This window comes from Leucopleurus acutus, assembly GCF_964270905.1.
Source record: "Leucopleurus acutus genome assembly, chromosome: 21".
In the NCBI taxonomy this organism is placed as follows: Eukaryota; Metazoa; Chordata; class Mammalia; order Artiodactyla; family Delphinidae; genus Leucopleurus; species Leucopleurus acutus.
In genome coordinates this window covers 583246-598117 of record NC_139163.1, presented here as the reverse complement: position 1 = coordinate 598117, position 14872 = coordinate 583246, and the positions used below count along the sequence as shown (strand labels likewise).

The following is a 14872-nucleotide window of genomic DNA, read 5'->3' as shown; positions in this document are numbered from 1 at the left end:
AAATGCCTTGGTATAATTTTCTTTATATTTCTTGTGCTTGGGGTTTGCTGAGTTTCTGGGATCTGTGGGGTTTTGTAGCATTTCTCAAATTTGATTATTTTTCGGTTGTTATTTCATCAGCATTTCTTCTGTTCTCTCCTCTCTGTCTTCTCCTTCAGAGATTCCAGTTACATCTGTATTGGCCTTTTGAAGTAGTCCCACATCTCACTGACGAAGTATTCATTTATTATTTTTTTCTTTCTCTGTGCCTCATTTCATATAGTTTCTATTACTGTACCTTTAAGTTCATTAATCTTTTCTTCTGCGACGTCTAATCTGCCATCCACCTCATCCGGTGTATTTTGCATCTCAGACACGGTACTTCCATCTCTACAAGTTTGATTTGGTTCTTTTTCTTTTTTAATGTCTTTCATGTCTCCATTGAATTTTTTGCACATACGGAATGCAGTTACTAGTGAGTGTTTTCACGTCCTTGTCTATTCCTTCTAACACCTGTGTCGGTTCTGGGTCAGTTTCAATTGCTTGATCTTTCTGCTCATTATTTTCCTGCTTCTTTGCATGCCAGGTACTCTGTGATCAGATGACAGACGCTGTGAATTTCGCTTTGCTGAGTGCTGCTTGTTTTTCTAGTCCTGTAGCATCCCTAAGCTTCGTCACTCTGTGATCAGATGACAGACACTGTGAATTTCGCTTTGCTGAGTGCTGCTTGTTTTTCTAGTCCTGTAGCATCCCTAAGCTTCGTCACGGGACAGGTAAGCTACTTGGAAACACTTTGATCCTTTCTCGTCTTGCTTTTAAGAGTTTTTATCGAGACCAGAATGATGCTTAGCCTATAGTTCTAATTATTCCCCACAATTGAGGCAAGGCCTTTGTGAATACATTGCCTAATAAATTATGAGGTTTTTCTAGTCTGGCTGGAAAAACTACGCACTATTCTTGGCCCAGTTTGAGCTTTGAAAAGTGTTCCCTGTGATTCAGCGGTCCTTTACAGGGACAGTTTTACCCAGGCAAGACATTTGGTAGCGTCTGAGCATATCTTAGTATTACCATGACTAGGCGTGCTACTGGTATCCAGTAGGTTGAGGCTAGGAATGCTGCTAGACATCCTACTATAGGATATCCCCCAACAGAAAGAAAATTTTCCATCTAATGTATCAGTAATGCCAAGGTTGAGAAACTCTGCTATAATCCTTTCCAGTCATTCTTTCTCTGGCCTCCAGCAGTCCCCTCACACACATGTGCTGGTCAGTGCACCACCGAATTCTCAAGAAGGACCCTCTGCAGACCTGCAGAGTTCTTTCCCCATGCAGCTCTCTTTCCTCCAATACTTTGTCCTGCAAATTCTTACCAGCTGTTCTTCCAGACTTTGAGCTCTGTCTCTTTAGCTTAGAAGTTGGCTGAGCCCTTCCTGGGTTCCTCCTTGCTGTGCTCCAGCCTGGAAATTCTTTCAAGGCAGTGAGCGAGGGTACTCAAGGGCTCACCTTGTTTGTTTCCCTTTCTCAAGGTTCACTGTCCTTCATTTCTTCATGTCAATAACTTGAAAACTTCGTTTCATGTATTTTGTCTATTTTATTGTCGTTGCTATTTTAGACAGGTGGGTAAATCCACTTCCCATTACGCCATCTTGGCTGGAAGCAGAAGTTGACTTCTTATTTATTATTGCTATCGAATGTTCTCTTTATTTCCTCTCTTGTTTAAAGAAAGCAACCTTCCTTGTTTTTAGTCTTCTCAATCACAAATTATTCACTATATTTATTTTTCTCTGTACCTGCATCTTCTCAACAAGCATCACTTTTGTTAGTCATGGTACACTCTCCTTTCCCTATGTTTCTTTACACGGTTTTGTTTGTGTTTTAATTTTGTGTCTCAAACATGATTCGCTTGCATTCTTCTATTTGAAACTGTAAGCTCAAATTTTAGTTATGCTTGAATTTAGCATTATTAAAAGAAATCACCATAACATGATTTTATTTTTGTTCTTAATTATTTCAATTCTTTGATTTACAAATTTGTCTCAGGAAACAAAATTACCCCTGAAATGAACAATAGCAGTTGATTTCATCTTGTGTTCAGTTGACAGTAATGTAACTATTCAGTGAAGGAAACATTTTGAAGTGCTTGTGGTGTGCAAAGTTGTATTTACTGTTGGATTGACATAACTGGTAATAAATCATAAATACTAACTTATTAGGGAAAATGCGAATTGTGAGTAACAAACAGCAAAGTAGCCTTGGAGTTGTGCACAAATAGCTTAATTTAGATCTTTAATCTCAACCATGCCGAGGCAAATTAGTGTTTCTCTGAAATCTGCTTACTCTTTTGGGCGAGCTTTTCCAAACCATTATAAAGTGAGGAGACAGTCTATGCAGAAGGTACTCAAGGTAACATTCAGGAATTTGTAATCCTTACAGAAAATAAATAACAATGGAAGCATGAGTGAATTTGATGAAAAGCTTACTTAATCCTTTGCGTTTGGCTATTTCTTTTTATTTCCGTTGCTAGATTGACACATAAGCTCACAGAATTTTAGAAGTACAGATGATTTTAGGGATGTTTGTCATGGGCCTGAGAGATTGTAATCATTGGCATCAAGGGTTTTAAAACTATACAAAGTTCAATAAAAATCAGATTACTTCCTAAAGGTACAATTTTAAACTGTTTCTTTGGAGTTAAGAACAGGTTATGAAACAATGTGATAATGTCGTTAAGTTCTGTGGCCAAGTTTCAAAGCATGTTGAAATGATATACAGTATCTGAAATAGAGGATATGATCCCTAGTGTCCCTAAGTCAGGACTGCCTGCGCATTCATTCAAACAAACACTTTGCAAGATATTGAGGAAAAACCAATAGCCAAATAATGGAATTTGCTCTAAGACCAGGTGTGTTTTCCAGAGCGGTGCTGTGGGCAGTAACTGAGTGGTTTTTCAAGGAGCTAATGAAAATTAACCACATCAGTTTGATGTTGTCATATACTTGCTGTAGGCAGTTCAACTGAAAGTTTTCGGTCCCCTTTCTCTCTACTAGTTTCCTTTCCTTTTCAAAGGCCCCGCCCCCTGACGTAGCGAGGGTCCTGTTCGTTAACTGCTTTATGCTAGATATGCTGCCAGTGACCCTCTTCCTCTGGTAGGACTATGCAATCACCATCCAAGTGCTTCAACAATTTAACACCACTTAAGAAAATGCTTTTTTTTTTTTTCGGCGGTACGCAGGCCTCTCACCGTTGTGGCCTCTCCCGTTGCGGAGCACAGGCTCCGGACGCGCAGGCTCAGCGGCCATGGCTCACGGGCCCAGCCGCTCCGCGGCATGTGGGATCTTCCCGGACCGGGGCACGAACCCGCGTCCCCTGCATCGGCAGGCGGACTCTCAACCACTGCGCCACCAAGGGAAGCCCAAGCAGCTGTATTTTTTTTAACCTTCTCGTCTTCAGCTTTGAGTGCAGGAGATAATGCAGAAAACTGCCTTTTTTTTTTTTTAATTAAAAAGAAATTTTTTTACACTTGTTTTTATTGAAGTACAGTTGATTTACAATATTGTGCTAATTTCTGCTGTACAGCAAAGTGACTCAGTTATACACATATATACATTCTTTTTTTATATTCTTTTCCATTATGGTTTATCCCAGGAGGTTGGATGTAGTTCCCTGTGCTCTACAGTAAGAGCTTGTTGTTTACCCATTCTAAATGTAATGGTTTGCGTCTACTAACCCCAAACTCCCAGTGTGTTAATTAATATCATAATTTTAATATCAAATAACAAATTATCACACTGGCCTCACACAACAAATTTTCCCAATATTCTTTATGGATGTGATTCTTAAAATCACAAGATGTGATTCTTGTAAATCACAAGATTAATAGTAAATGTAAACAGAAGAAATTATAGATATAGACAAAAGGTTGGAATATTCTAATAAACGCCGTCATTTCCATGGGATATTAATCTAAGAAAACTGCCTTTTGAAGTCACATTGAACTCACTGACTTCCATCAGAAGCATATCAGTAGTTGCAAACGTTACAGCGTAAATTAAATCCTTGAGGACTTTGAACCATGTGCAAAACCGGAAATACAGATGCAAAAGATTTTTTATTGTTCGGAAGCTCTGAGCCCAAAATGTCTTTCCCTTGGTGGTGTATTTGAATACTCTATCTTGGTTTTTTGTGGCACTTTAGAATTGCTCCACAAATAAAGAAAAGTCAGCTATTTTGTGCTAGAGATGTTGTATAAAGCTCAAGAATACATCAAATTATCTTTTGATTCCTAATTTATTAGCATTTAATTGGAACTGATTTTTAAACATTGGTAACGTTATTGCAAGGATGCATCTTTGCTACTGATGACGTGTGTGCATATTATTACTTTAAAGAACTTACTGACTTATCTGATTTGCAAGACTGAAAAACTGTATCATGGACTATATAGTAAAGAAAATACTTTTTACATTCAAAGGTCCAAAGGGACAAAGAAAAAGACAGAATGGAAATATGTGTGGTCAGACTTAGACATGGGCAATTTTTTTTTTTCTGTAAAGGGCCAGACAGCAAATCGTTTAGACTTTGTGGGGCCATCAGATCTCTGTATTAGTTTCCTAGGGCTGCAGTAAAAAAATATCACAAATTTGATGGCTTGAATCAACAGAAATGTATCCTTTCAGTTCTGGAGGCAAGAAGTATGGCAGTGAGGTGCTGGCAGGGCCGTGCTGCCTCTGAGGTCCTAGGGAGGCATCTGCTCCCCGTGTCTCTGCCGGCTTCTGGTGGCTGCTGGCTACACTTGGCACCCTTGTCTCGTAGCTGCATTCCTCCATCTCTGCCTTCAACGTCACATGGCCCATTTTCTTGTTTGTCTGTACGTCTCTGTATCCAAATCCCCGTCTTCTATCTCATAAAGAGACCAGTCATTGGATTCGAAGCCCACCCTAACTTACTATGACCTCATCCTAACTCGATTACAACTACAAAGACCATATTTCCAGATAAGGTCACCTTCACAGATACCAGGGGTTAAGACTTCAACATATCTTTCTGGGAGCCACAGTTCAATTCACTACAGTCTCTGTAGCAACCGCTCAACTCTGTTTTTGCAACGTGAACACAGCCAAGGAGAATACGTAAACAAATACATGTGCCTCGTTCCAGTAAAACTGTATTTACTAAAGCAGGTCATGGGTCAGATTGGGTCAGGGGACTAGAGTTTACCAATGCCTGGTCTAACTAATTGAAACAAAACTGCAGCAGAGAAGAAAAAATAAAACTTTTTTCCTGGCATTAGTTCATTTTTTAAAACGTATTTATTTGGCAGCTCCAGGTCTTAGTTGAGGCACACGGGATCTTCACTGTGGCGTGTGGGATCTAGTTCCCTGACCAGGGATCAAACCCGGGCCCCCTGCATTAGGAGCACGGAGTCTTAACCACTGCACCACCAGGGAAGTCCCAGTCAGTCCATTTTTAAAGTATAAAAATGCCTACATATTTGTATATATAGCAACACTTATTTTTTGAAAGATGTCAACTTAGGGCAAGAAATGGAACCTTTATAATGATTTCAAATCCCAAAACTCTATCACTAAAAATGCTTGAATGACAATATTTTTCTGGTCAATGAAAAACTTTTTGAGGATCATTTAGTTATGAGAGTCTATATAAACCTTCCCTCCAAAGAGATCAAGGCTATGTTGGAAACAAGATTTTCCTTTAACTTGGGCATGTTTATTCACTCCAGTAGAAGGAATGTACCTGTTTCCCTCACTAAGCATATGTTCCCTGAGGGCAGGGACAGTGTTTGATTCAGTGGTGTGTTCTCAGCATATTAGTCATTCAATAAATATTTATCTAAAGTGACTTCTGTTTGTTGGAATAACAAGAGTAAATTCGTGTGTTGTTGTTTTAATCCCGTTGTACAAATATAGCCCCTGTCACCGCACCTTGAAATTATTTATTGTCTTAAACAGAAAGGAAAGCTACGTTAAGGGGAATCCAATTTCTATTAAAAGCTATTGGGAGAACTTGTAAAGAGAAAAATGGAGTAATGAATCAGAGGGGGTCAGTGAAAAATGTTCGTTTATAAAATAGGATTCATCAAAAAGTAGAAAAGGGTAGGGAAGTCAAGATACGTGTCAACAACCAAGCTAAGATATTAGCAGCTGCTTTAACAGTGCAGCTCAGTTCAGTAGCAGAGACACATGGAGCCCCATGTGGGATACCCTCAATATGGGAGGGGTAGGATTCAGTGTGGTTGAAGAGGCGGCTGGAGGAGCACCCAGCTTTTCCAAGCATAGGTTCTGGTGTTCTGGGGTCAGTCCAGCTCAGAGTTTCTCCACTCTCCTTATCGCTGGAAGGCAGGCAGAAGTTAGAAAGTGAAAGGTATTCGGAGTCGTAATTTTGCTCAGATAGAATCAAGACTTGTTGACAGCGTAGATGTAACCTGAGTTGACCTGGGCGAATCAGTCAGCGAAGAGACTCCGAGTTGGAAGCACATTAGAGAGAGCAGTGTGATGTGTTTCGTGATGGCCAAGGATGAGGAGAGGGGGAGAGAGACTCTTCCGGAGAAGGACTCTCAGGAGAAAATAGCTAAATACAAGTCCCAGCCCTAAGGACGTGGAACCCAGGAGAAGACCTGGGGCCACCAGGAATCATTTGTTTCAAGTTGATTATGGAATCACTCAAATAAAAAGGGAGTTTAGGAAAGGAGTGGGGCGGGGAAGACACTGAATGCTGAAGACAAGGCCTTCAGGGACCTTCAGACTGAAAGGAAAGACAAAAGGAGAAAGAATTGAAAGGAGGACCACGTAGAATATGGATACGGCCCTCCCTCTTCTGGGCCCCGTATCTTCATCAGCAGAGCCTTTTCTACCCACCCTGACCCCTGTCCTTTTAGCAAATTCAGGAAAAAGAGAGTTGCTAGGCAGAGAAACACAATTCGCCCTGCTCCTTCTAACTCATTCTCGCTACCGGCCCTTGCAGGAAACTATCCCATCAACTTAGCTACTTGCATTGCCTTAAAAATCAAGATAGTGCTGATTAAATTCATTTTCTAGAAAGCACAGTGCTTTTGAAGGAGAGGAGTAGAAGCGAAGGATCCGCTTTTTTCCACCTGTCGAGACATTTAGGTCATTAACACATGATAATTGTGCCTTCTGAAGGAAGCGTCTTTGTGAAAAATAATCAAATGTTCAACGCACTTGACAAAGTTTCACTTCTGTGAAGCTCCCAATTTGCTCCTAATCTTTAATAAATAAAGAAAGAGATAAAAGAGATAAAAGTAGTATACGTTCTTATAAGAAAAAGAAAGGTAATTTTTTATGAATGGAGAAAATGCAGCAAGAGAAGACTTTTCCATTGTGGAAAATTTAGAAAACGTCAAGACCAACTTTTAGCTAGCTTCTGTATCACAATTTGTGGCTGACCTTACTTTTTTTTGTATTAATGTGAAAAATCAGATCTAGTAGCTTAAACAAGCACCCATAGCTCTCATTACCAGAATGTGTGCCTCACTTCCTGATAATACAGGACATTTTACACTGATTTCACGAATTTTCATTTCTTGTGGAAAGCAAGTTTGCTCAATAAGCAATAATACCCTTACTTTCCACCGTTCTCCAGATTGAGAAGGAGACAGCCAGTGTGTAGGCGAATGTGACGCTGACATCATGCAAACCTTTTATCTTCACAGACAGGCCAGTGAGAATGGAACCCTGAGCATACTTCGCCGGGACTGATGTGCGCCCGGAAGGAATGAAGTATGGATGTGAAGGAACGTAGGCCTTACTGCTCCCTGACCAAGAACAGACGGGAGAAGGAACGGCGCTATACCAATTCCTCAGCAGACAGCGCGGAGTGCAGGGTTCCCACACAGAAGTCTTACAGTTCCAGTGAAACCCTGAAAGCTTTTGATCACGATTCCTCGCGGCTGCTTTATGGAAACAGAGTAAAGGATCTGGTTCACAGAGAAGCAGATGAGTTCACCAGACAAGGTAGGTCATTGCTCTAGTAACACGAAGCACAGCTCCTGCTAACTTGCAGGGGTCACTTTTTTCCCTTCGAGGTGGTATGATTATTTCTTAGATTGATGTCCTATCCTCTGATTTAGACTTTGAGATATTAGATGATCCCTGAGTATCCCACATTAAAAGTAGAACGCCACCTGTGGACACATGGACCCAGCTGCAGGTAGGGACCATGTAAAGAATCATCCCACACCCCACATTTCGTATGTGAGGTTGCGGTTCTGCGTGTGGTCCAAGTGTTGGTGCCTAAACTTGAAACCCAGGTCTCCAGGGCTCCCTGCCAGGCTCAGGGAGGTGCACACAGACACTGTTTTCGTAGTTAGAACTGGCGTGAGGAGACTCATCTTCCCTCATGAGAAAGTAAGAATTCTTCTCTGGATCATCTCGTGATCCATCTGGCCCAGCCGTTTGTGTGTTTATAGAAGAGCCTGCGTCACAAGGGTTCCATTTTCTCTCTCGAAGGCATTTTGGGACGTTAGGTTTAGGCCTTAAAACATCCTAGTTTCCCATAATGTAATCCATTATGGTTTGGTCATTCCCATGTGTTTGTTGGACACTTTTACGCTCTGTTTTCTGCCTGCGTGTTCTGCCAGTGCAATAGCGACTTCTGTAACTCGAGTTCACAGTCCTAACCATACTGATTTCCATGCTTTAAAGACAGTGGCTTCTTTAAAATTAGGCATACAGAGGGACATTTTGTTCCTTCCAACACAGTCTTGAGATGTGGGCAACGTTACCACTAATAAAAATAAAATCCTCTTACATCTGCACTGCACAGTTCATTTACCTAGAACTTAGCATCCCGTAGCTAATTTTATCAAGAAACAAGGAAAACTAAATTAAACTTCAGAAATAAAGAATATATTCATTCTTTTCCAGTCACCTTACAGACAGTGTGACTAACAGTTTAATACTGAACAGGAACAAACTTAAGAAAAAGTAACAATGCTATAAATCATTCCAAAGTCTGAACTTTTCCATGGTTCTTTTCTCTACGTTGTGGAAAGAGCCACCCTCAATAGGTTGAAATAGTGTTCCCTCACCTAAAGCAGTTTACGTCAAGAAGACTCATTTGATGTGCCAGAGAGATTGTGTTCCCCACGAAAGCATGCCTTACTAATTACAGGTATCGAATTATACGAAAGAGGAAAAACTTGCTGAACATTTCAAATCCAGTTTTTAAGGGAAACACGGAGCAGATATTTGAGATAGGTACTCTTGCTGAATTAAGGGACTTGAGTTCACTGTCCCATGTGTGGTCGTTCTAAACCCCATTTCTTCTTGCATAATCTCTACACAGTGAACAGAGATTATCAGAGTACATTTTTCACCAGTTTCAAAAACAGCAGGTACTGCAGAAATGCAGGCAATCTGAACCCGGTGTGACGTCTTACCTTTTGTAACAAAAATAACTTTTAGTGCCCTGTTGGCAAAGAAGAAGCTACACTGTGGGACCCTGTGAGAGGGAACAAAGCAGCACGTGTGGCGTGATGCGCCGGGGAAGCGCGTCTCTGCCCCCAGCAAGCGTTTAGTTTAGGCAGAGAGGACGCTTAACGGGTTAAAAATAGCGAGCTGAAGTCTTCACCTCCCAGGCAGCGTTCGTCCAGTGCACACTGTTGCTGACGACACGGCGAGACCATCTGTGGAAAGCCCGGAACCAAACATCCCTGTCACCTAGCTCCTTGCCAGCCAAGGACTAGAGGGTGAACGGGGCAGAGGGAAGGGACAGAGACAAGGCAGCCGACAGGGGCCTCTTGTCAGGAGCGGCCGAGTGCAGTGGTGAGAAGAGGTTTCAGAGCGGAGGTGAAAGGGGAAGCAGAAGTGCAGCGTGCGGAGGTGCTGCCATTCGGTTGACGTGTTCATAAATCAGGTCGTATGAAGGACGTACATGGAAGGCACTGCTGTGGACAGCTGAGGTGCGCTGATTCCTTACCTCGTTCCAGTCAGTGTGCTCGGAGTCACGTGCACCGTCACTGAACTCTCACAGCACCTCGGGACGTAGGGCCCAGGGGCATCGTCCTTTCACAGGTTGAGACGGTCAAGGCTTGGAGGCCTGAGATCCCACGGCCAGTGAGGGCCGTGCTGGGACTTGAACCCAGGCCTGTCTGCCCCCAGGTGCTCAGGCTTCTAACCTCTGTGCAGTTGCCAAGGCAGAAAACGGGCAGTTCAGTGTCAGCCTTGCCCTTTGGTTTCCTGGAGTCAGTCTTAGCCAATTTTGGTGGTACCGATCGAGAGAAATGAGGAGACTGGACACAATATTTGGGAAATAAAATGGGCGTGATTTTGTGATTGGGTGGTTGAGCATGTGGGGAAGAGGGAGGCATTGCAAATGCTTTTTCTTTCGTCTGCTTTGATGTGGGGAATATTTGTAGCAGGAGCGGCAGATGAGGTGGGAAAGGAACAAGGGAGAGTCTGCTGCCGGATGATGTGTTTCCCAAGCACGCATGATGAAGAATCCTCCCGGCCTTTCATTTTCTTTGAACCTGACAAATGTCAGTTTTTCCTCCCTGACTATTATGCTGTGGTATTAATTATTTAATTGACAAAATGTGCTTCCTGCCACAGCTCCTGACATCATACACATAATAAAAATGAAAGATTAAAAATATTAATGGTAGCCAAAGACCGTTGAAACTCTTCCAAAGAATCATGCTAATTGAGCTTGTCCATGGAGTTTCAAAGCGCCTTGCCAGTCCAAATCCACTTCTTCTTTGAATGACACAGGAAAATGCAGCTTCAGCTGCAGGAAGGGATAGTCGAGACGCCTGTTAATGCAATTACATGGAGAATTCAAATCTAGAAGCACAATGATTTTAGTCAACTATAAAAAAAAGAAATGTAATATTTTTATTTTTATCGACCAATTTTATGGCCTATTATCAAACTTAATTTTTTAATCATTTTCTATGGCTTTACTGACTGGCAGGTGACTATTGTTAATTACGTGTTATAGTCAGACACTGTAAAGCTAAGGAGGGTTTCCTTTCCACAGTAACGTGTCGTTTGACCGGTTCTCACACAGATCTCTTTCTCTCCTTTTAAATCTCTCCGTGTGGCTTACTGGGTGGTGGGAATAGTCCTTTCAGCAGCTGTGGAGCTCTCTGTAGGTGTGATGGGGTTAGGCTAATAGTGGCTTCTTTGGCATTCTTGGATACTATTTTCTTTGATTCATCTTTGAAGGGAATTTATCCTGTCAGATCTGAGACACATTTCTTATGAAACAGCTGCGTAAGATCATCCCACAGTTTTTAGAGAAGTGATAAGATAAAAGATCTTTCCTTCTCCGCACTACGTACATTGCCTGTGATGTCCTTGACCAAATGCGGAAGCTCATCAACTCCAGTGAGGAACATTGGCCGTGAAGGTGAAGTTTGAAATGAGGTGATATCTGGAAGTGGGAACACTTTTTTTCCACAGAACCCTAACCCTGGAAAAAAAGGAAAAACACCTCTGAGACAGTCTTAACCCAAGGTGTTTACCCGTTAGTCAGTCATCAGTGTCGTGGTTGTGAATTTCAGAATTTTAAAATGAAAAGCCTACCATTTATTCTTCATTTATAGAATGTCAAGGGAGGAAGGTTACCTGTTTTTAAATTTGAAAAGCAGACAGCCTTATGTCTGTGTTTGTACGCACCTGAAATCAAAATACATAGTAAATTTACAAAGTAGGAAAGGGAAGGAGGAAGGTCACTGATTTCTGAGTGGGGCTCCCTGACCGCTTGCTTCTGGTCCCAGCAACTCTCCTGTTTCCTCTGGGATCTGCCTTCTCCTCCTGCTTGTCGCCATCAGGGGTGCTCAGCAACCCCCAGCTCCCACAGACACGACTTCTCGCCTCATGGTATTGCTGGCCCGAGGCCGGTTCCAGTAGAGCTGGTGGGAAAGGAGACGCCACAAGCCCTGAAGCCTCCTGCTGCACCTGCTGCACCTGCGTGGTGGGCTGTGTCCTGAGTCCCGGTCCATCTTTTATACAAGATTCCGGATGCTAGACCTTCCCCTGACCACATGTGGCCCTCTTTTGAGAAACAGAAGGGCATTAGAGGCACGGTCTGAGTTTTCCTGTGCACATGTATCCGGGACTGTGGTCTAAGGGTTGTTCGAGTGATGCCTCGTTTACCCATCTCCCAAATGGCTCTTTACCCCTCCTGAGCTGAGCGGTGATGTGGGTGCAAATGAGGTCTAGAGCCCTCTTAGGGTCCACGATGCACGTGCCTTTCTTCTTGGGCCAGATGAACGCTCGAAGTGGGGTGAAGCCCTAGCGTGAGGATCAGAGAGGACGCTGTGGCTTCGCGGTGCCGGAGGGAGGCTCCCCGGCCCCTCCCACACTGCTCACGGGAGTGGACGTCGTGCTGCAGGGACAGCTGTCTTCCTCGCCCCTCGGGAGCTGAGGGAGCCTAAGTGGACGCCTTTTCTCCACTCCAGTACTGTGAGAGTGCGAGCCCCGGAACCAGGGAGTAGAAAGGCTTGTCCCCAGCGACTAAGACGACTTGCCACTGCTTCCAAGGCAGCAGCCCCCAGGAAAGCAGCGACAAGCTTAATGGCGCCCAGCACGTAGGAAGTGAGGTAGGATGCAAAACAGACAGATCAGGGAGCTCCGAATGCAAATGAGCGATGGGGAGAAAAGGAAAGCCCAAACCCAAATGAAAGACTGTAATAAGAGCACTCTCAGACATCTAAGTACAAAAAAAAGAGGCACAGCAGCAAACCCAGCAGTAACGGCCGAACGCTAAGGTGGGGAAAGCCATAATTTACAAACCAGAAAAACAGAATAGATATGTTGAAGAAGGAAGGGTGGTCATTGTTGAAATGCAAATGACTGGTTTTGAAGACCAAGTAGAAGAAATGACTCAGAAGACGAAGTTCCAGGTAAAATTAAGAAAACACACACACACACACACCTTAGCACATCCTCGAGAAATTCTTTAACTTTGTGGATAAAGATATTTTACAAGATTCTAGAGAAAGAAAGACAAGTTACTCTTCTTGCGACTTACAGAAGAAACAAATACAAAACTAATGACTCTCTCATCATCAACAGTGAAAACTAGAAGACAACAGAGTAACTTCTACCACAAGGAAAAGACTGCAGCCCAGGGGTTCTATATGCAGAGAAGATATCATCCACCTCTCAGAGTAAATGCAAGATATTTAGGGACCTGCAGAGATTCAGAGACTGTCTCACCAACGTGCACCATCTGAAGTATTCAAGAAGTGATACCAACTGAATCAGAGTCACTACCTGTGAAAGGAAAGGAAAATGTGGTGAACCACCCACCGTGCAGTATATGTGCGGTCAAATCCCAAAGGACGATAGAGCGAGTGGAAATGTGCAAGAACCACTACAAGGAAAACCCTAAGAAAAGACTAGAAATAAAACTCCTTCCGTATCAGCAAAATCCAATAGTTGGGAGAAGCTGGTAGGGAAATTAAAAGTGTTCCCAAAATCTCATCTGAAGAAAGAGGGGAGAAACAGTCATGGAGCAGAGCGTTAGTGGAGGGGAATAATTGCTATCTTGCATTCATATGGCAATGAAAAATATGTATTTGAATATGAATGTCAGGGAAGGGAAGGTAATCATTAGTGAAATGAAGAAAGCACAATAGACCTACCTAATTAGCAGGGGGGAAAAGGCATGAATAGCAATCTGATCAATTCAGCAAAAACAGCTCCAAGGGAAAAGAGGAAACAGGTAAAATCATGAATAACCATAAAACAAGATGGAAGACGTGAACTCTCCCGTATGACACATTACATGAAATAGAAATGAACTGAATTTTGACACAAACAGAAACTAACCAGCTGATTTATAAACGTTATTGGTATTTATAAGAAACAGACTTAAAATGGTTAAAAAGTGGTTGAGAATCAAGAGATGGATAGCAAGAGATATCAGGTGAATACAAACAAAAAGAAAGTAGGATTGGCAGTATTAATATTAGGAAAGGTGGAATTTACAATTAAAAACACTAAACAGGGTAAAGAGGACCACTCAGTAAGTGGTAAGAGACAGCGGGATGAATACTCTTAAAGTGCGTACATTACGCAACATAGTAGTTAAATTTACAAAGCAAAAGCTTTTAGGGAAAAAATGTTGTTAAAACACATTTATTGAGGGATATGTGGTTCACCTCCTTCAGAAACAGAGCTAAAAAGACCAACAAAAACGAACATACTGTATATATTAAGAAATAAGTGAAATATCAGGAAAAAGGAACCCCAGGAAAATAGGAAGAAGTAGATCATCATGATAAACTTAAATTAAAAGCAAACAAAAAGTTGATTCTTTAAGAAGTCTAAGAAACCAGAAAGCCCCGATGGTCCCGCTTAAAGAATAATGAGAGCGAAAATAAGGAGAGATACTGAACACATCATAACGACGAAAAGGAACTGCTCCAAACAGCACATTTTTTTAAATCCAGGGAAATTTATTTTTTCTTAGTAAAATATGATCAACCCCAAATTATTTCAAAACATGGAGAAGAGTCATCAGAATCAGTTACCTCAAAAGAGATTAGCGGGCTTCCCTGGTGGCGCACTGGTTGAGAGTCTGCCTGCTAATGCAGGGGACACAGGTTCGAGCCCTGGTCTGGGAGGATCCCACATGCCGTGGAGCGGCTGGGCCCGTGAGCCACAACTGCTGAGCCTGCGCGTCTGGAGCCTGTGCGCTGCAACAAGAGAGGCCGTGACAGTGAGAGGCCCGTGCACCACGATGAAGAGTGGCCCCCGCTTGCCGCAACTAGAGAAAGCCCTCGCACAGAAACTAAGGCCCAACACAGCAAAAATAAATAAAATAAATTAATAAACTCCTACCCCCAACCTCTTCTTTAAAATAAAAAAAATTTAAAAAAAGAGATTAGCAAGGTGATTAAAAGG

The 14872-nt window shown here is 42.4% G+C and overlaps 1 protein-coding gene across 1 annotated transcript in view; it reads left to right on the top strand.

The window, feature by feature from the left end:
- The window catches only part of LOC309977502 (teneurin-3-like), a gene marked incomplete at its 3' end in the record, with an annotated part of 201209 nt that overhangs the window by 164267 nt on the left and 22070 nt on the right, over positions 1 to 14872 (top strand). Inside the window, exon 2 of the mRNA XM_082863618.1 lies at positions 7669 to 7969. Within this exon, the coding sequence (XP_082719744.1) occupies positions 7738 to 7969 (232 nt within the window). The 5' untranslated portion in view covers positions 7669 to 7737. The remainder of the gene's footprint in view (positions 1 to 7668; positions 7970 to 14872) is intronic.